The sequence below is a fragment of the Lepus europaeus genome, chromosome 12, assembly GCF_033115175.1.
Source record: "Lepus europaeus isolate LE1 chromosome 12, mLepTim1.pri, whole genome shotgun sequence".
NCBI lineage: Eukaryota > Metazoa > Chordata > Mammalia > Lagomorpha > Leporidae > Lepus > Lepus europaeus.
Window position 1 is genome coordinate 75,627,218 of NC_084838.1, and position 20,810 is coordinate 75,648,027.

General features: G+C 48.5%; 1 protein-coding gene across 1 annotated transcript; it reads right to left on the reverse strand.

Annotated features, from left to right (window-relative positions):
• Positions 1-4,671: 4,671 nt before the first annotated feature.
• TMEM252 (transmembrane protein 252) lies at positions 4,672-8,610 on the reverse strand. Its single transcript, XM_062206773.1, is given in 3 exon segments — positions 4,672-4,880; positions 4,883-5,052; positions 8,333-8,610. Coding segments are annotated over 3 exon segments (657 nt in total).
• Between the last annotated feature and the right edge of the window lie 12,200 nt (positions 8,611-20,810).

A 20,810-nucleotide genomic window follows, 5' to 3' on the forward strand; every position in this document is an offset into this window, starting at 1 on the left:
AAAAAAAAAAGATTTCTCTGTTTATTTGAAAGAGTTATCGAGACACTTTCACACACACACACACACACACACAGAGAGAGCTTCCATCCTCTGGTTCCCCAGTTGGCTGCAATAGCCAGACTGGGCAGGTCCAAAGCCAGGAGCTTCATCCAGGTCTCCCATGTTGGTGGCAGGGGCCCAAGTACTTGGGTCATCTTCCATGTTTTCCCAGGCGCATTTGCTGGGAGCTGGAAGTGGAGCAGCCAGGTCTTGAATCAGCACCCATAAGGGATGCCAGCATTGCAGGTGGTGACATTACCTGCTATGCCACAGCGCCTGCCCCCTGTTGTATTCTGAGACAGAGCTCCAGCCATCAATCCTTAAGAGGAAATGGCTGGAGGGGGTCCACAAGTTTTGAGAGAACTTTGAATGTGGTGACCTCTCAGCACCTCGCTGATGACCTGCTGATAGGGGTTCACTGACTGTAACATGTACCTCCAGAAAAATGCCACATGATAAGATACATATTGCAGTGGTTCTCAACAAGGGCAGTCCTGCTATGCCCTCGGGCAGGGCTTGGAAGTGTGTGTGTCTTTGTGCCAGGAAGGCGTGTCGTGGGCAGGAACCGAGGGTGCTGAGTATCCCACCAGCTGTCAGCCAGTCCTGCACAACAAGAAGAGGGTTCTCTCCTAGGAATCTTGAGTTGATTAGCTGTCCTAAAAACTGGCTATGTTACTCAGACAAGGTCATTCGTCACGCCTTAGTGATCCCAGGTGCAGTGTACGTCCATAGTATTTGGGAGACAAGTAAGTGGAGGTGTGTGACCCTAGAGGCTGAAGGGTTGGGCTTTCTGCACAGGAAGCCCTGGACTGGTGCACAGTCCACGTGGCACATTGGACTGAGTGTTGATTACGCTGAGCCGTGTAAGGGAGCTGGTATGGCAAATCTAAGTGGCTGCCTGGGAGTCAGTATAAGGTGTGGGGTTTTCTTTGGTGACCAGATCCATCATCTGTGGCAGGTGGCATGGGATTTGAAAAGCAATTGTGGGAACTGGTGATAACAGGGTGCCTCCATTCCATTGCATGATCATGTATCAAATAATCTCAAAATGCATGGGCAGGGAAATCCAGGACACCTGTCTCGATCTTTCTGTACCAGACTGTAAAAGGGTCTGAGAAACTGTGCACTTTGTGAAACGGTGTAACTGCTGGTAAATCAGTCTTCGGACCTTGAAAAGCTCCAGACAGCAAGAGATGATCCAAGATAGTGGGGCTTGGCAGAGTGCCTGTTCTACTACAACCAGCCGGAGTCAGGAGAAGTAGCTCATGCAGGTGACAGCCCACCGGTATATGAGTCAGCCCGGATTGTCACGGAACTTCTTAGAACCCAGTGAAGATGCGAGTTATAAAGGCATGTCTTTATCATTTCCATGTATTTTAGCACCCAGCTCATGCCCTGAAGTGCAGGTGAGCTAGAGTGATACTTCACCAGAATATATTTCAGTAGAATCGTGGGGGCTGACATTTGGCACAGCAGTTAAGATGCCACTTGGGACACCTGTATCCCATACCAGAGTGCCTGGTTCGAGTCCCAACTACTCCACTCCCAATCTAGCTTCCAGATAATGTGTACACTGGGAGGCAGCAGTGGTGGCTCATGTGCTTCTGGGAGACCTAAATGGAGCTCCAGGCTCCTAGTTGCTGCTTGAGCCAGCCACATTCACAGCCTGGTCCCCTACTCCTCCCCCCTCTTTCAAATAAGTAGAAATAAAAATAAAATTTAAAATTTTACGGAGAAGCTTGAAGGATGGGTAAGTGTATTGGTAAAAGCATTTATGAGTTTTTACACAGAGGGGTAAATAAATAAACCCAGTACATCTCAGATATGCAGATGATGCAGTTTAATTTGTTCTGTGTGTGACCCATCATTCTCGTGTTCTGAGGTAGTGCTGGTGGTTTTTTAAACTTGCTGCTCAAAAGGACATCAATGAGATCAACCCTGGAGGCTGATCAGCTCAGAGAATTTCCTTTCCCCATTGACATGCGAGTCTGTGTTGACAGCTGAGAGGTGGAAATGAGTGAAGACTCCCTGGATTGGAGATTTTCCTTCTTCCGGTTTCTTACTGTCTAAGTGATCTGGCAGCCATTCACGGAATTATGGTTCCTGTGCCATTGCCGTTGAAGAAGGAAGGGGAGCTATGATGTCTGTTTCCCCTGAGTGAGTCCTCCAAGGAATGACCAGTATGCTAGTGTCGACCACCACATGGCATTTTCATCTAACGTGCCCTATGGATTTTAACTGTTGAACTTCTGAATTGTAGGGTTTGCTCTGCATAACAGACATGTTCTTGATTCAGAGTATTAAAATTTTTAAAGTATCAGTAAGGGGCTGATACTTTTTCAAAAAGAAGCACTCATATTGTTTTCTGAATCAACAGTTAGTATCCAGTAGTGTTTGGGCTTGCAGCAAGATGAATGCCCTGCATTGATTTCTTTTTTCAAGATTTATTTATTTATTTATTTATTTGAAAGGCAGAGTTACAGAGAGGCAGAGGCAAAGAGAGAGACAGAGATCTTACATCCGCTGGTTCACTCCCCAGATGGCCACAATGGCCAGAGCTGTGCAGATCTGAAGCTAGGAGCCAGGAGCTTCTTTTGGGTCTCCCACATGGGTGCAGGGGCCCAAGCTTGGGTCATTATCTGCTACTTTCCCAGGCCAGAGCAGAGAGCTGGATCAGAAGTGGAGCAGCCAGGACTCAAACTAGCGTCCATATGGGATGCCAGCACTGCAGGCGGCAGCTTTACCCACTATGCCACAGCACCAGCCCCAACCCTGCATTGGTTTTGCATGGAGAATAACAGGTTGACTTATTAATGTTTTTCTCACGTGGAAAAATGGCAAAAAAGGAAATTTAAGTACAAAATTTATTGCAATAAAGAGATTAAAACATTTTCTTAGGTAAACCAAAATTAACATTTCTTCACCTGACTACTAGTAGTTGGAGGAGCTATTACAAATGCAAACTGAATGGAAGCCCAATCAGTTTGCTTGTCTATGTCAGTGAATGCACTTAGATCCACAGGGAAAATTCCTAAGTGAAGGGACAGAAAGAGATGTCAAGAGAGGAACAATATATTGCATCGCTAATAAGCAATCACCTTCCTGTGGGGTAACCTTGAGTGACTCCTATCTAGATGCCAGGGGTTCAAAGCACAGATTCCCAAATTCAGGCTTTGTGGACCTTTTGTGTATGGGTGAGGATGTGGTTAACCTGTGCTGTCTGCAGTGCTGGGGAAGACGAGACCACAGGGCCGTCCATCCCGTCTGGACACCCCTTACCCTTTTTGAAAGATCTGCATTCTTCCTTCCAGCTGTCCACTATCACTCCTGTGTCCAGGTTCTATGGCTGTCGCTATTAGAATCACTCAGTGTGATGATCAGGTTGAGGGAGAGTACCCGGGGAAGTGAGGGCCCAGCCCCTACACAGAAAACATGGTGGGGTTCTTCACATTTTACAAGAGAAGCGAATTAACCCAAAGCAGCCTCGCTGCCTCTCTCAGGGCTCTGAGCTATCACAGCACCCCGGGGCTCCACTTGTGCATGGCCCTTTGCTGAAGGGGCTTCCTGGAAGGGGTGGCAATGGGCAGGGTGAGCCTGGCCCAACAGCTCCAAGTACACAGGTCTCCACATGTCCTTCTGTGGACCCTTCGTCAACCTCCTGGAAGTCACCAGCTGCTTGAACACGTTTCTTAACGTCTCAAAGTCTGTTTTGTGCATCGAAAACAGGAGTACCCGTAGCACCCATCTCCTAAAGATGGGACGGGGACTAAACAGCATGCACTGGGCAGTTCACAGCCAGAGCTGCCACCTAAAAGGTGCCAGTGACTGTGGACACAGCCCCGCCCGTGTGCAGAAGCACCAGGCTACGGCTCTTCCCGCCACCCGGCCGCCCCACTTGAAAAACACCATAACGTGGGGCAAAACATAGGCGGAACCCTCACATTTGAAAACAAATACTTGAGGTCTGAAAGGCAAGAAATCTGTCTGGAGACATAGAGTTTCCTGCTGACAGGGAAGGCCTGTCATTACAGTCTCTCTCAAAGCCTGTAGAATGACAGGGGCATCTTTCAGTTACAAAGACTTACATCTACCTCCATATTAACACCATGTGGAGCTAGTGCACAGCTGCCCCCGCCCATGGAATGCTGTGCATTTTGGACTTAGTATTCTGTCATTCAGTGTGAGTCTGTACTAAGAAATCTTACTGTGCCCGTTTGCATGAGAAGAAACGGCTCGTTTACCATTTTGTGCTTTAACCATGTTGAAGGAGTACTATACTCACTTCCGGTTATAGAAAAAAAATTAATTGATAACACAATGGTGTGCAACAGCACGCGTGGGCTCCAAGGGTGTGCACACGTGCCTTCCCGCCTCCCTTTGTTCGAATGCTGAGCTGCTGGGCGAGGGTCATGAGGACACGAACAGAGCGCTGAGCGCCCCACGCCCTGCTGCACAGCCACACCTGGCCCGGGTCCTTTCCCTCGGCAGGCAGGAGGCACGCGGCTATGCGGCTGGATCTCCACGTGGGGCCGAGGTTCTGGCCTCCGTGGGCAGAGCTCTCAGCACACCCGCGGGGCCCCCAGGCTCGCCTGGGTTGGGAAGAACGGGGATCCTCGGAAGGCCCGCTCAGTGTCAGCCGCAGCCTGCGTGGCTGTGACACACGGCGCCCCCAGGCCGGTCCCCAGGTGTGGAGGTTCCTCCCCTGGCGCGTGCCGCCTGTCCTCTAAGCAGCCGACTCCCGCGGGCGTGTGCGCTGGGTGCGGGAGGGCTTCGCTGCAGGCGCTGCTCCCTGCGTGGCCCCTCGGCGTCCTCGGGCATTGCAGCAGCTGCCAGCCCTGCATGTGCTCGTCGTAGGCCGGCGGGGCTTCTGGCTGGGCGTCGTTTTCATCCTGGAACTCAAGGCTCGTCTCTGTGTACCGAGGCGGAGGGACATGCCAGGCCTCTCCTTGGGCGGGACAGCTCGGTTTCTCCGCATCAGGGCTCTCTTCGTAAGACGGAGGGTAAAAATCTGGCCTGGAGGACAACACAAACACACACACACACACACACGTACGTTACAGAGGCGGCAATGCCAGAAGAGACATATGTCTCCCGCTCTCAGCTCCCGTTGAGCCAAGTTAAGCTGTGAAGAAACATGCAAACAGATGTACTTCTTCCCTGGCATCCCCAGATTTAAAAAAAATGATAATATGCTGCTCTTAAGGGAGAACCTCCTTAGCATCCCCTGGTGGGCTTTCCCAGTAGGTTGCTCCAAGCTACGCTCTTCCTGCTGGCTGGTTTGTTCACTCTTGGAAACCTAGCCATTTAGTGCCGGTGGTAAGGGCTGTGACTGTGTAACTTGTCTGTGCCCTGTTCCCAGCCCATTCGTACCCTTGCTGCCCTAGGCACACACAACCTTCTGCTCCACTGCCCTCCTCACTGTCTCGGATCCTCACAGCCAAGGAGACGAATGAGAACCCACAGCGTGTGGACGCCTGGAGTATCCCAGGTGCCTCCACTCTTTGGGGTCACCCATTTCACGTCTCAGTGGCTAGTTTCAAAGACCTCATAGGCCTCTGAAGCTCTGTCAGCTGGCCACTTGATGCAGCGTTCGGTTGTAGCCCTTTCCTTGTCAGTAGGCCAGTGGCTGAAGGAGCCATTCATGCCAAGGCTGATACAAGGCATTGGTCACCTTGCCCAGCAGCACTCCTTGCTAAGTCCTTTGGACTTCTCCGTCATGAACGGGATCAGGAGTGGCTAGAGGTGAGGGAGAGGCAGGGTGAGCCCGGTGGAGCCGTGTATCTGTACCGGGAGCCCTTCCATCGCCTACCGAGAGTGTTTATGGTGTGTAACCACAACAGAACGGGAACTGCCACTTGAGGCCTCAGCTCCATTCCAAATGTTGCCAGGCCCACAGCCAGAGAGCTGAAGGAGCTGCCTACTGTACGGCATAAATCTCAGCCTTCACTCAGAATAGCCACGGCTGAGTCACCGGGCACATGTGCAACGGCGCCCAAGGCAGAAAGGTGAGCTCTTGCTGGGCTGAGGAGAGGCTCCAGGGCGACTGCCTCCTGCCCCGAGCCCGTCTGCCTCTCCAGTCCCACCGTCTCCCTACTGCCAGTCACATTCCCAGCGCCCTGTCACTGGTGCAGACCCACTGTGCTTTTGAAACCTCCCGCAGGGGCCCACTTTGAGTGCAGATGCTTCTGAGAGGGGCAGCTTCCCAGTTTGACTCCCTTGCCATCTACCAGGTGGAGCAGGTAGAGGTGATAAAATGGGGGTGCCCTGATTCCTGAGGTATACTTTGCACTATTGTAGCACATGTAGTGTAATCTATGCTAGCAAAGCTGCACACTAAGGTCTTCAGATAACCTTATCAGGATCTCATACTCTAGTAGTTGTCATCTGACATATGCACATATAAAATCCTCACTCTAGACACAGCTTCTACCTTCATTTCAGTTATCATAATATTGAATCAAGCCCAGAAACCTTGCTACTTAGCCTAACAAACATTGGAAGTGGGGTTTGGTTGCTGTAGTTAATATAAAGAATATTAAAAAATGGATCATCCTTGGAAGATTAAGAATGGTGTCTGGGTTTATTCTCAAATGGCCTGTGTCCAACCAAGACTCAGGTGTCTTGTTACCTGATACTGGCCATAGGGTTTACTGAGTCTTTGTCCTTAGAGTAAAATGCATAACATAAAACTTACTATTTTAAGTGTATAGTTCAGTGACATTAAGTATATTAATATTGTCGCACAGCAATTACCAAAACATTTCCATCATTGCAAACTGAAACTCTATTCTCATTCAACAAAAATTTGGTCCTCAATCAACAAAAACTTTTTCCGCATTAAACAAAAATTCCCTCAGCCCCAGTAACTGCTACTGCACTTTCTGTCTCTCATGAATTTAATTACCCTGTGTCCTCATATCAGTGGAATCATGTACTGTTGTCCTCTGTGACTGGACTGTGTGCATGTTTTCAGGGTTCCTCCATGTTGTAACACAAACCGGATTTCATTCCTTTTTACGGTTGAGTACTATTCCATTGCATGGATATACCATGTTTGTTCATTCTTCACTGGAGGACATTTGGGTTGTTTTCACCTTTTGGCTATTGTAAATAATGTTGCTGTGAACACTGATGGATGAACATCTGTTTGAGTCCCTGCTTTCTGTTCTCTTGCCTAAATACCCAACATTAGAATGACTGGATCAGGCCAGCGCTGTGTCACAGCAGGTTAACGCCCTGGCCTGAAGCGCAGGTATCCCATCTGTGTGTCGGTTCGAGACCCTGCTGCTCCACTTCCGATCCAGCTCTCTGCTGTGGCCTGGGAAAGCAATACAAGATGGCCCAAGTCCTTGGGCCCCTGCACCGAAGTAGGAGACCCAGAAGAAGCTCCTGGCTCCTGGCTTTGGATTGGCATAGCTCTGGCCATTGTGGCCAATTGGGAAGTGAACAAGTGGATGGAAGACTTCTCTCTCCTCTCTTCTCTCTTTCTCTCTTCTCTCTCTCTCTCTCTCTCTCTCTCTCTCTCTCTGCCTCTTCTCGCTCTGTGTAACTCTGACTTTCAAATAAATAAATAAATCTTAAAGATTTATTTATTATTCAAGAACTGGCAGTTCTTGAATTTTTTTCAGTTGTCCACTGTGGCTACACCTTCCTACTAACAATAACAAGGGTTCCAACTTCTTAGCATTGCTGCCAACCCTTGCGCTGTTTCGTTGGTCATAGCTATTCTAAAGTGCGAGCACAAGTTGCAGGCTTAACTCTGCCTTACCTCTAGAATACCATCACCTGGCCCTGAGTGGATCTTTCATACAAGGTAAAATCACAACACCTAAAAGGGCACTAAACTGGTGCTTTCCTGAATTCATAGAAGTTACTGGACTGGTGTTAAGTCTGCTTGCTCATTTATTATATGCCAAAATTTGGCCTAGGACTTACTTTCCTTATAACCTGGTAGCCAGCTTATGGAGAATAACTAACCATCCCCAGCCTCTAACTAAGGACCAGTCTCAGGATAGAACAAGAGCTGGGCCTCTGCAGTGGGCCTAGGTGGGTTTTGCCTGGGTTGTTGATGGTGCTTGTCTGCGCAAATTTCTCCTGGCTCATGATTTCCTTCAGAGGTGGCACCGTTCTTCCTGATGCCCAGGCCCATGGAAGATCCCCAACAACACGGCTCCAGGGCTAGACCTAGAACCACATCGCTGCAAATCACTGCACAGTAGAATCAGGCACCATTCCACCTTATACAGGTCAGCCCACCTCCACCCTGCCTGCCCCTCTGGCCCTCAGCACATACCTGTCCACTGTGGCCAGGGGCAGGGCCCCCTGAGCCAGGTGTTCCCCGAGCACGCGGCTGAAAACCCCTTTGTTTTCGTTTGCCTGGCGGTAGGAGCTCCAGAAAATTCCACTCAGAAGGATTGCAAACCCCAGAGGCAGGAGCAAATATGCCAAGATCTGGCTTCCCCAGCAGCTGAAAACAGAGCCTGAGGAAATGAAGAAGGCCCCCAGGCAGATCATCAGGAAACCCGTGAGGAGGACAAAGGCCCCGAGAAGTAGGCTAGTCCTGTTCTGCATCCTGCTGCTGGAGCACCCAGCCCCTGACCCTGTCACTCCCCGGCTTCCAGCTGGGCTCCAAGCGAATGCACTCACTCATGAGCCAGCTCCCAGCTTTATGTGCCCTTGGGACCAACTGGCCTTTGGACAATTAAATGAAGTACGCACTTAGAAGCTATTTATTAAGCCCTGAAAGTTACTGCAATATCTTTGGACGGTTAACCTACAAACAGTGTTGTGGCTTCTCATAATTGTTTTTGCTCTTCTGAGCTGGGCAAGGCCCTCAGCTGCTCCCAGTCGTTGGAGGGGAGCTCCTCCATACTTTGATTAAAAGGGTGCTGATCTCTTAATCCTTTTAGGGTAATTTCCCCCTAAAACAGAAAAGAGTAATGTGTGTGGGGGCGTGGGATTTGGCAGTGAACCAGTTCTCCTTTCCTTTGTCCTGCTTTTTTTTTTTAAGATTTATTTATTTATTTGAAATTGTTACACAGAGAGAAGAGAGGCAAAGAGAAAGAGAGAGGTCTTCCATCCAACGGTTCATTCTCCAATTGGCCACAACAGCCGGAGCTGTGCTGATCCGAAGCCAGGAGCCATGAGCTTCCTCTGGGTTTCCCACACGGGTGCAGAGGCCCAAGGACTTGGGCCATCTTCCACTGCTTTCCCAGGCCATACTAGAGAGCTGGATCGAAAGTGGAACAGCTGGGTCTTGAACCGGCACCCATATGGGATGCCGGGTCTCAGGCCAGGGCATTAACCCACTGCGCCACAGCACCAGCCCCTGTCCTGCTTCTAAGAAGGCATTTCTTCAAGGCTCTCCCTCAGTGTCTCTCCCTTCACTGTGGACCAGGAGATCAGCATTAGTGGCCGAGGAAGCCAAGTGTTGGCAAGAAGGACTGCAGTAGGGGGAGCCTTGGGAATATGGGAGATCTCTGAGGTTCGGTGTTAGAGATGGAGAAGTGGGGACTCCTGCTCTGATTCTTGTTTTGAATCTTTCCCATTGTCTGATCTCGAATATTGTCATCTGGGGTCACTTCTGATTAATACATAGGTGTCTGCTGCATTGAATATTGTTGCTCATTGTTCAACCGCTGGCCATCATTCCTGACTTATGAGAAGTATTTGTAACAGATCTCTTTCATCTTTCTTCCAGATGAAGCCATAGGCATTTGATAGGAGAGCATCACCAAAGCATGTTGCCAAACATGCAACTGCAAATTAAATCCCCGTACGCATGCACACACATACCCTAGAGGCCCACAGAGCAGCACTAGCATAGCAAAGGCTCTGGGAAGTCATGAAATCTTCCCTCCTAATAAAATGCATAGTAAATGAAATTTCTTTTAGTAGATGCTGCTAAAAAAAAAATTCTCTGTCCTTTCTTCCAAATCTGTGTTGCGTATAGATTTGCCTTAAAAAAAATTTCTAGAACCAGTGTTTTGTTTTTGTCTAGAATGTGTTTCCTTTGTTTTAACTGTCTTTGGTTGATGAGACCTTATTCCAGATCTGGTTCAGGCCCTGATCCCTCCCGTTCGTATTCAATGCCTTGGTATGTCCCTGCAAAATCTCCTTCCCAGAAAGATTCTGGATCATTTATACCTAGCGAGCTGATCTACAGCTTTTCTTTGCTTCTTTTCTACCCTGCTACTCCATTGCCTTTTTTTTTTTTTTTTTTTTTGGACAGGCAGAGTGGACAGTAGAGGGAGACAGAGAGAAAGGTCTTCCTTTTTGCCGTTGGTTCACCCTCCAATGGCCGCTGTGGCCGGCGCACCTCACTGATCCGAAGGCAGGAGCCAGGTGCTTCTCCTGGTCTCCCATGGGGTGCAGGGCCCAAGCACTTGGGCCATCCTCCACTGCACTCCCTGGCCACAGCAGAGAGCTGGCCTGGAAGAGGGGCTACCGGGATAGGATCGGTGCCCCGACCGGGACTAGAACCCGGTGTGCTGGCGCCGCAAGGCGGAGGATTAGCCTACTGAGCCGCGGCGCCGGCCCTCCGTTGCCTTTTTTAAAAAATTTTTTTATTTATTTGTGGCCGGCACCGCGGCTCACTAGGCTAATCCTCCGCCTTGATTGGCTCCAATCCTGACTCTGATCTATTTGCATCTTGATACTATCTTTGCAGTCTTACAACAACCTTTTCTCCCTCCCTCCCCAGTTGGTCTTAAAGTGGGCCAGTTTCTAAAAGGACCCTCAATGATTCCTCCCTCCTGGTATCAATGTCCTTAATTAAGTGATGCCCTCTCTCCGAGTGTGGCCTGGACTTAGTGACTTTATTCCAAACCATAGGATAAGGCGAAAGTGATAAGATAGCCCCTGCATGGCTGCTGTATGACAAATTATGACTTTCATCTTGCTGGCAGACTGTCTCTCTTGTCCTTTGGCTCGTCTCTTTTGAAGAAGGTAGCTAGCTTATTAGAGGGACCTGTGTGGGAAGGGACTTCTGGCCAAGAGTCAGTGAAGAACCGAGGCCCCTAAGTCAGTTAACCCATTTGGAACTGCACCCAGCCAACGACCGTGTGAATGTGGAATCCAACCCTGGTCCAGTTGGGACTTGAGATGACTCTACCCACAGGTGACGCTTTGATCAACAGACCCAGATAGAAGACCTAGCTAAGTTGTGTCTACATTCCTGACTCACAGAAAATGAGAGATAATAAACATGCTTTTTTTTTTTTTTTTGACAGGCAAAGTGGACAGTGAGAGAGAGACAGACAGAAAGGTCTTCCTTTTGCCATTGGTTCACCCTCCAATGGCCGCCGCGGTAGGTGCGCTGCGGCCGGCGCACCGCGCTGATCCGATGGCAGGAGCCAGGTGCTAATCCTGGTCTCCCATGGGGTGCAGGGCCCAAGCACTTGGGCCATCCTCCACTGCACTCCCTGGTCACAGCAGAGAGCTGGCCTGGAAGAGGAGCAACCGGGACAGGATCGGTGCCCCGAGCGGGACTAGAACCCAGTGTGCCGGCGCCGCAAGGCGGAGGATTAGCCTAGTGAGCCGCGGTGCTGGCCTAAACATGCATTTTTTAAGAGATGTATTTATTTAGTTGAAAGGCAGAGAGGGAGAGGTAGAGGCAGAGAGAGAAGTCTTCCTTCCGCTGGTTCACTCCCCAAATGGCCACAATGGTCAGGGCTGGACAAGACTGAAGCCAGGAGCCAGGAGCTTCATCTGGGTCTCCCACATGGATGCAGGGACACAAGCACTTGGGCCATCTTCTACTGCTTTCCCAGAAGCACTAGCAGGGAGCTGGACTGTAAGTGTAGCAGCTGGGACTCAAACTGGCGCCATATGGGGTTCTGGCACTACAGGCAGCAGCTTAACTCACTACACCACAGCTCAGGCTGTGTTTTAATCTGCTGTTTTGCAGCAACTTGTTAGGCCGTAACAAAGAATTTAAAAAGCTCCATTAGAACTTGGACATCAAAGGAGACTGTCAGTGTTAAGTGTTTATAACTGTACCTGGCATAGAGAAAGTGCCCTGTTGGAATCAACTCTAATCATCCCCACCATTATTGTTATTGTCACTAATGCTGCAATTCCGAAAAGTTGCAAAATACCCAGGTTTCCCAGTGGAAAACTCTGTGCTAGCAATTGCCTCTCATGAACAGGTGCATGAGACAGCCCCAGAGCTACAATGAAGTTATAGATTAAGGAGGGACAGGACCCTCATGAGAACCACACACACATAGGGTTGGGGTTCTTTGATTGAAATCAGAATGGAGGGATGAATTAGACTGAGGATTATGACCAATCAGACAGAGTTCTTGTGATCACAAGAAAGTTTATGCGAACAAGTGTCTCTATACTTTCCTCCCTCCAGTAGTGCTGTGGTTTGAGCAGGCCTTGACTCCCCAGCTCATGCAGACATTAAAACTCCTAAGTCATGGCTTGGAGGTGCTAGGAGAACAGAGTGCTTGATCCTGTCATGGTGTTCAGGCGGTAAGCCTGGCGGGAGGGCCCCGGTGTAAGGGGGCATCCTTGGAAGGCGCTCGTGTGAGAGGGTTGCTCATGCAGGCTTGAGTGGGCCCAGCCATTCTCTTCCTGCTGCCTGACTCGCCATGTGATTGTCCCGCTGCACGTCTCCACCGTCGCTGCCCTATAGCCTCAACAGATGCTACACCAGCGGGGACTGCTCCAGTGCGGACTGCGGACCTCCAATGCCATGAGCGAAATATACTTCCTTTCTAATGAGCAGCTTCTCGGGCTTTTGTTCTGGTAACAGAAGGCTGACAGACACAATAAAGGACACTGCGGATTCGCCAACCATGTCCTTGCACCTGGAAGAGGCTCCCGTCGTTCGGCAGAAGTGTTTTGTTGGTGGTGCTGGAAGTGGTGCTGGTGTTTTTTGATGAGAAATTGGGTAGGAAAATGGAAAATTCAGAAAGTGGCAGGATGGAGGGATTCAGTTCCTTCCCATAAAATTTACATAAAATAAAGAGGACTTTCATATCTAAGGATCAGCATATCTAAGGATCAGCATATCTAAGGAGCTTATTTGGGATGAGATGGGTCATTGATGGGAAAGGTATAGGCAAATCTGAAAAACATGGGTAAACTAAATGGGAAATGGGAAAATGTGCAAAATAAAATATCACTGAGAATCACATGTCTCCTTCATGGTGATTAAGAAATATGACGAAGGGCCAGAGATGTGGCATAGCAGGTTAAGCTTCCTCCTGCAGTGCCGGCATCCCATATGGGTGTCAGTTCAAGTGCTGGCTGCTCCAGTTCTGATCCAGCTCTCTGCTAATGGCCTGGGAAAGCAGTAGAGGACGGCCCAAATACTTAGGTCCCTGTAACCCACGTGGGAGGCCCTGAAGAAGTTCCTAGCTCCTGGCTTTGGAATGGCCCTGATCTGGCCATTGCAGTCATTTGGGAAGTGAACCAACAGTTGGAAAACCTCCCTCTCTTTGTTTGTAACTCTGCCTCTCAAATAAACAGATAAATCTTTAAAAAAAAAAAAAAACAAATGAAACTGAAGTTTAGCATATTTATGCTTATTATCATTAAATGTAAGTTATTCAATAATAATTGCAATTGTCTTTGCCATGTCTCAGCCTCCACTCTGGATCATTGCCCTGTAAGCCTCAGAAACAGCCAAGGATGAGGACACCCAGCGACTTGTGGTTTGAAAGACTCCTACACTTTGTGGTTTCCCTGATGGCTCTGCTGTGGTGTGCCCTCTTTTCCCACAATTACAAGCAGTAATCACATTTTTTGAAGAAAAAAAGAAATACAAGGGCTTCTTTGGCGGTAGTGGGGTGAGGGGAGAGGAAAGCTGTGGGGCTCAGTGAGAACCAAGGCAGAGTCCCGTCAGTGCTGCTCCCGTCCTCTCCACAAGCAGTCCCCTGAGGACACGATGCCTCCCTGCAAACACCAAGCAGAAGGAGTGTCTGCGTGGCAGTAGAGAGCGACACGCTGTTTGGGCATCGGCCCAACTATTTCAAAGCGTGCTCACTCTCTCAACACCGGTCCTTGGAGCATGACAGACCCATGAGCCCTGTTCTGAACACTGAGTGCAGCCGGACTCCAGGCACTGTGAGGAGCACTCCATTCATGCCAGGGCCCCCCGAAACCTCACCCTTCTCCAGACTGCCCTGCGCAATATGTGAACGCCTTGGAGCTCCTTGGAGCCCTACGTACTCCGGTTTTGGTTTGCTGAGCATAGGGGCCAGAAAACAGGAAGAGCAAATGTCTCTGACCGAGAACTCCCTGGGGACTTTGGAAGGAAGCTGGTGATGTGGAGAAGCCCAGGCATAGGCGGGGCACAGGGCCAGGAGCTGAGGCAGACTGGCCGGGTCCCAGGAGGAAGCGAGGCCTGCAGAGAGGTGAGGAAGGTGAGTATCTGCGTAAGAGGAGATGCCAGCGCCGTCTGCTTTTCTGGTGGTGATTACTGAGTGATTGCTGGCTTAGCCTTTCACACTTGCGGGTTCGCTGAACCCTGGCCACTTCCTCCTTCTCCTTGTTTTCTTTGCGTTTGAACTTTTACTCCCACTCACCCTTCTGCTCCCCAACCCAGGAGAAGGTTTAAATGAAGGGATTTTTTTTTTTTAAGGTTGGCAAAAGACAAATAGCCTCTCAGAAAGTGCACGGTTAGGTGAGATAAACTGGCTCGGAAGCAGCAGAGTTCCCTCTCTCCCTGCACTGACAGCAGTTCTGGCACGGAGAACTCCAAGCAAGGCCAAAGCTGGGGGGCTTGGGAGACCCTCACCTCCAGGCACCACCTGCTGGGGGAAGCATGCCAAAAAGCGTAGTAATGAAGCTAAGTCATGTTCTGGAACAATGTTTTCACAAACCACGCTGGTTCATGAGCCAGCTATCTTTGTGTTAATAGTTTTGGTGAGGAAGTTGAGTACATTGGTTAAAAAAAAAAAAAAAAGACAAAATCTATGAGATTCTAGAGAGTATGCAGCTTCCAGTTTAATCTACAAATAACCCAGGACCACTCATTTCTTTGGGGATCCTTGGAAAATTGAAAGGAGAACACACTTGCATAGCCACTTTGGGTTGGAGCAAAAGCCTCAAGCCAAGGCAGTATTTGACTGCCTCCGTTTTCACCAAATGAAATTTGGCTATTTACCTCCTACCTCTCAGATATTAATACTCTTGAATAGCTTAAATGATAGCAAAAATGTGTTCCTCCAAGATTTGATAGGATTCACTCATAAAACCCCTGGGTCCAAGATCTTTTAATTTTTTTTCTTGCATTTTTTTTTATTTTTTTTTATATTTTTGACAGGCAGAGTGGACAGTGAGAGAGAGACAGAGAGAAAGGTCTTCCTTTGCTGTTGGTTCACCCTCCAATGGCCGCCGCGGTAGCGCGCTGCGGCCGGCGCACCGCACTGATCCGATGGCAGGAGCCAGGTGCTTATCCTGGTCTCCCATGGGGTGCAGAGCCCAAGAACTTGGGCCATCCTCCACTGCACTCCCTGGTCACAGCAGAGAGCTGGCCTGGAAGAGGGGCAACCGGGACAGGATCGGTGCCCCTACCGGGACTAGAACCCGGTGTGCCGGCGCCGCAAGGCAGAGGATTAGCCTGTTGAGCCACGGCGCCGGCCTTTTTCTTGCATTTTTGCATAGTATCGTAGTGCCAGATACTATACGTAGAACAGTAGAGCCAGAGATAAATAGTGGTATGAGCATCATGCCTCGCTGGTGTTCACCTATCAGTGTAGGGAGCTGAGTGACTCTGGTCAAGATTTAAGCTGCTTTTGGATTTGCTGTTACGGTCACTATGCTTACCTCCAGTGTTCTATGGGCTTCAAATTCCTTTTGGTTAACTGGTGCTTGGGGGAGGGCTGGCTTGTTGGAGGGCTTTGCTTCCTGTTCCCCTTCCACTTCACTGATGCCTGCACCACATAGGGAACCTTAACACTCCTGCTCATGCCCTCAGCAGTACAGCAATTGCTTGGGGCTTGAGGCTTGGGGCTTGCTGACTTGGTGATAGGGCAGGAGGTTCTCTGTAGTCCTGGTCCACATCAGTCTCAGGCCAGCCCTGTGATCCTGGGTCTTGGGGTGGGGGATTTCTTAGTGAACCTACCCTTTCCCCAGTAATGGCTGCTGCTAAGTGTCTGGCCTCAGCTCCTGGCCCTCCCCTAAAACATGAGGGGCCTTCAGTTTCCCTTGCTCCAGCCGCGTGGGCTTTGCTGCTCTTCTCGCCACCCTAAGCGAGTCTGGGTGGCACTGACGCTTTCCTGTAGCAGCTTGGTGGAGGTGCATGGGGACGCGCTCCAGTGCGTGCGAGCTCCCCTTGTGCCTGTGCGCCATTCGTCCACATGGGCGTCTGACAATGCATTAGAAACGTTAGCTGAACTCTTCCGCAGGTCTGCAGGACACTCATGCTCTTCTTCCCAGGCCTGCCCAGGTGAGCCGGGGCTTGTGTCCCAGCCGCCCTCGGGAGCCCCTGTCCTTCCTTAGATTTCAGGCGCTCTGCTTGGGGTTTCTGGTGGAGCTGAGAACAGTTAGGATTTTGTTGTCGATGCGGCATTTTCTTGTCTTCAGGGTGAGAGCAGCACTCTTTCCGGTTTCCTGCATCCAAGACAGAAGTGGGACATGCTTGGCACCAGTTCTTAAAACATATTTATTTTTATGTATTTGAAAGAGTTACAGGCGGCGGGAGTGATCTTCCATCCACTGATTCACTCCCCAAATGGCCAGCTCTGGGCCAGGCTGAAACTGGGAGCCAGGAGCTTTATCCCGGTCTCCCACACAGGTGCAGGGGTCCATGCACCTAGACCATCAGCAGGGAGCTGGATAGGAAGTAGAGCAGCCAGGACTTGAACCGACCCCGTATGGGATGCCGATGCCAAAGGCAGGGACTACACCACAGTGCCAGCCCCTTGGAACCATCTTTTAAATGGGTAAATTTTGATCACTTTAAAAATATTATTCTAGGGATTTTAAGGTTACCTTTTGTTTATTAACCAATTTTTTAAAATTTATAATTCCCTAGAAAGCATTCTATTTAATTGCCTAAAGATTTTGTGTGTATATTATATATATACTGTATTTTTTCACTTATAACTTAAATCTCCTGTGATTCTATAGCTATGTTAGTTTTTTACGTTACCATTGTGTCTACTTTTTTAACTTGATGAGATTAGCCAGAGCTATTTTATTAGCTTTTATTTGTTTGTTTTTCTAAAATTATTTGCGCAGGAGCCAGCACTGTGGAGTAGCAGGTTAAGCCTCTGCCTGCAGCACCAGCATCCCATGTGGGTGCCAGTTGGAGCCTCAGCTGCTCTGCTTCCCATCCAGCTCCCTGCTAATGCACCTGGAAAGGCAGTAGAAGATGGCCCATGGAGCTTGGGCCCCTGCACCTCCCTGGAAGACCGGGAAGAAGCTCCTGGCTCCTGGCTTCAGATCGGCCCAGCTTTGGCCATTGCAGCCATTTAGGGAGTGAACCAGCGGATGGAAAACTGACATACTCTCCCCTTGCCACCTCCCAGTAACTCTGCCTTTCAAATAAATAAATCAATCTTTTTTTAAAAAAAGACTTGTGCATGTATTGTTATTTTCCAAGAGCAGTATTTAACTTTATTAGTCATACTTTTTTTTTTTTTTTTTTTTTTTACGTTCAGAGCGGAGCCAGGATTTGGCCCAGCAGTTAAGCTGCTGCCGACATCGCAGGTCAGGGTGCCTGAGTCTGAGTCCCAGCCTGGCTCCTGATTCCAGCGTCCTGCCGGTGCAGACCCTGGGAGAGGCAGCACTGATGGCCCAGGGAGCTGGGTTCCTGCCACTCCTAGAGGGGACCAGGATTGGGTTCCCAGCTCCTGGCTTTAGCCAGTCAGGACCTGGCCACTGCAGACATTCGGGGAGTAACCAATAGAGAGAGCTCCTCCCCATGTGTCCTCTGACTCCAAAAAGAATAAGAAAAATTTAAAAGAACTTTATTTCATGTTTATATTTTACAATTTCTTGGTTTTATCGTTGATAATTCCTTTAGTTTGAAAGATTTTGTCTTGGTCATTCTTTTGGTACTATCTGCAGTGAATCAGGCCTGTTTTATAGTTTTACTTCATTAGTCTTATATTTCATCAATTTTTGCTTTTATCTTCAGTAAGTTCTTTAGTCTTCTTTTGATGATTTTTTGGGGTCATTCTTTTTGTAGTGTCTTCTGTGACGTGTGTAATTTCTTTCTTTTTTTTTTTTTTTACAAATATAATTAGGGCTACACATTTTCTACTGTGTGTCACTTTGACCCAAATCTTGAATGTCTTTACAGTGTTCTCTTTGTCTTTCATTTCCAAATAATAAGAAATTTCACATGATACTATAATAAGCAAAATATGCAAACATACAAAATGATAGAAAAACAAATACAAACAACCCATAAACAACACAGAGATGCTCAACCTTACTTACAAGAAGGGAAACACTGAAATACAGCTTCTTACCCATCAGGCGGGCAGAAACTTCAGAAGTTTGACAACATTCTGTGTTGGCAAGCTTATAGGGAAAATGCAGTCATGTTGCTGCTAGAAACACAGGATCTGGGGCCGGCGCTGTGGCACAGCAGGTTAATGCCCTGGCCTGAAGCACCAACATCCCATATGGGCACCGGTTCGAGACCCAGCTACTCCACTTCTGATCCAGCTCTCTGCTATGGCCTGGGACAGTAGTAGAAGATGGCCCAAGTCCTTGGACTCCTGCACACACATGGGAGACCTGGAAGAAGCTCCTGGCTTCAGGTCAGCACAGCTCCAGCGGTTGTGGCCAATTGGGTAGTGAGCCATTGGATGGAAGATCTCTCTCTCTCTCTCTCTCTCTGCCTCTACTCTCTCTGTGTAACTCTGACTTCCAAGTAAATAAATAAATTTTTTTTAAAAAAAAAGAAAGAAACACAGCATCTAACAAAATGAAGTTTGTGTTTTCTCCCTGACCTAGAAGTCACACTTCTGGAAATCTGTCCCAAAGACATATTGGAAAAATGCAAAATTATGAATGAGCAGTTCTTCTCACTGCCACAGCACTGTTTGTGGTTATGTAAGGCTGGAAACATTCAAGTGACCACAAAGAAGGGACCGGATGAATAACTGAGGTTCACCCACAGAACAAAAGGCCTTGCAGTTGTGCAAAGGATTGAGGACTGGCTCTGTGTTAGGATAGAATGAGTGCTGGGGTTTGCTGATCAGAAGTAAACAACAATGTTTATAGAGTGAAAAAAAGGAGGGAACATACATTTATATGCATATCTGCATATATGCAAGGGAGCTTCGTGAAAATGTATGTTAGGAAGAATGTACAGATCTCACAAATTTTTTTGCATCAAAATAAACTTATCCTTTAATGCCATTTTTCATAAACTTTTTTGAAGTATCTATATCCAAAAATAAATAATGAAAATATCGAGCAAATAGGGAATGTAGGTGTTGACATTTTCCTCTTGTTAAAACCCTAGAAATGGGGCCGATGCTGTGGTGCAGCGGGTTAAGCCACCATTTGCAGTGCCGGCATCCCATTTGGGCACCAGTTGGGAGTCCCAGCTGCTCCACTGCCAATCCAACTCCCTGCTAATGCGCCTGGGAAAGATGGTCCAAGTCCTTGGGCCCCTGCCGCTCACGTGGGAGACCCAGATGTTGCTCCAGCCTCCTGGCTTCAACCTGGCCCAGCCCTGGCCTTTGCAGCCATTTGGGGAGTGAACCAGCAGATGGAAAAATCTCTCTCTCTGCCTCTCCCTCTCTGTCTGTAATTCTGACTTTCAGATAAATAAATAAGTATTTTTAAAAAAGCCCTAGAGACAAGAACATATCTTTGGAACAAAGTGTTTTGTTTTTCAGCACGTGTCACAGTATGCACGAAGTGTTTCTGAGGGGATAGTTTCTAAGTTGCAGGGGGAGTAAGGGGCGGGGAGATGTTGTTGATCCACCAGGTTGCTATTTTCCGCTTCAGAAGGCTGAGTCACCCTCTATTTATGCAGAGGGACTGCAGTTCCGTCTCCCCACAGCCGGGAGCACAACCAAGTCGTGAAAATGCCGTGACAGTAACCAGAAACTATCACGGACTGGGACGTTAGACTGTTAGGAGCCGTTATTGAAGCCTGTTGGGATGAATAGTTTGCTGTACTTCAACAAGTGATGGAAATCAAAATAAGAAGGTAAAACAGAACATCCTACTCATACAGCAGAGTTATCATTAAGCTCGAGATTTTTTTAAAAAAATTTATAACTGTAATTCAGAGCCGCAAAACCCGATTCCCATTTCCTCCACAAAACAATCAAGTCTTGGGTCGCTTTTTCTCTTTTCTTTCTTTAGGTGTCTTTGTAAAGGGAGTCATTGCAGTATAGCAAGGGGGGATTGAATAAATCATTAAATTTTTTTCTTTCTCTGAATAAAAAAATGGAATTGAGACATAAATTATTAGCTCTTCATATCCAAGCTTAAATTCACAGATTTAAAAAAAAAAATCACAAGGGGCCCATGTTTGTTTATTTGTTGGAAGATACCACGAAGAAGGATGGAAGCATCAAACTGATGTTGATCCACAGGGGAAAGTAGCTATGAAGAGCCGAGTCTACACTGGAATCTGGGGCATGTATCTGGCATACAATTAAGACACCAGTCGGGAAACCCACATTCCAGACTGGAGTGCCTGGGTTTGAGTCCCAGCGACTCTGCTCCCATTTCTAGCTTCCTCCTAGTGGGCACCCTGGGAGGCATCGAGTGATGGCTCAAGTACTTGGAAACTTGACGCCCACAGGGAGACCTGGCTGAAGTTCCCAACTCTCACT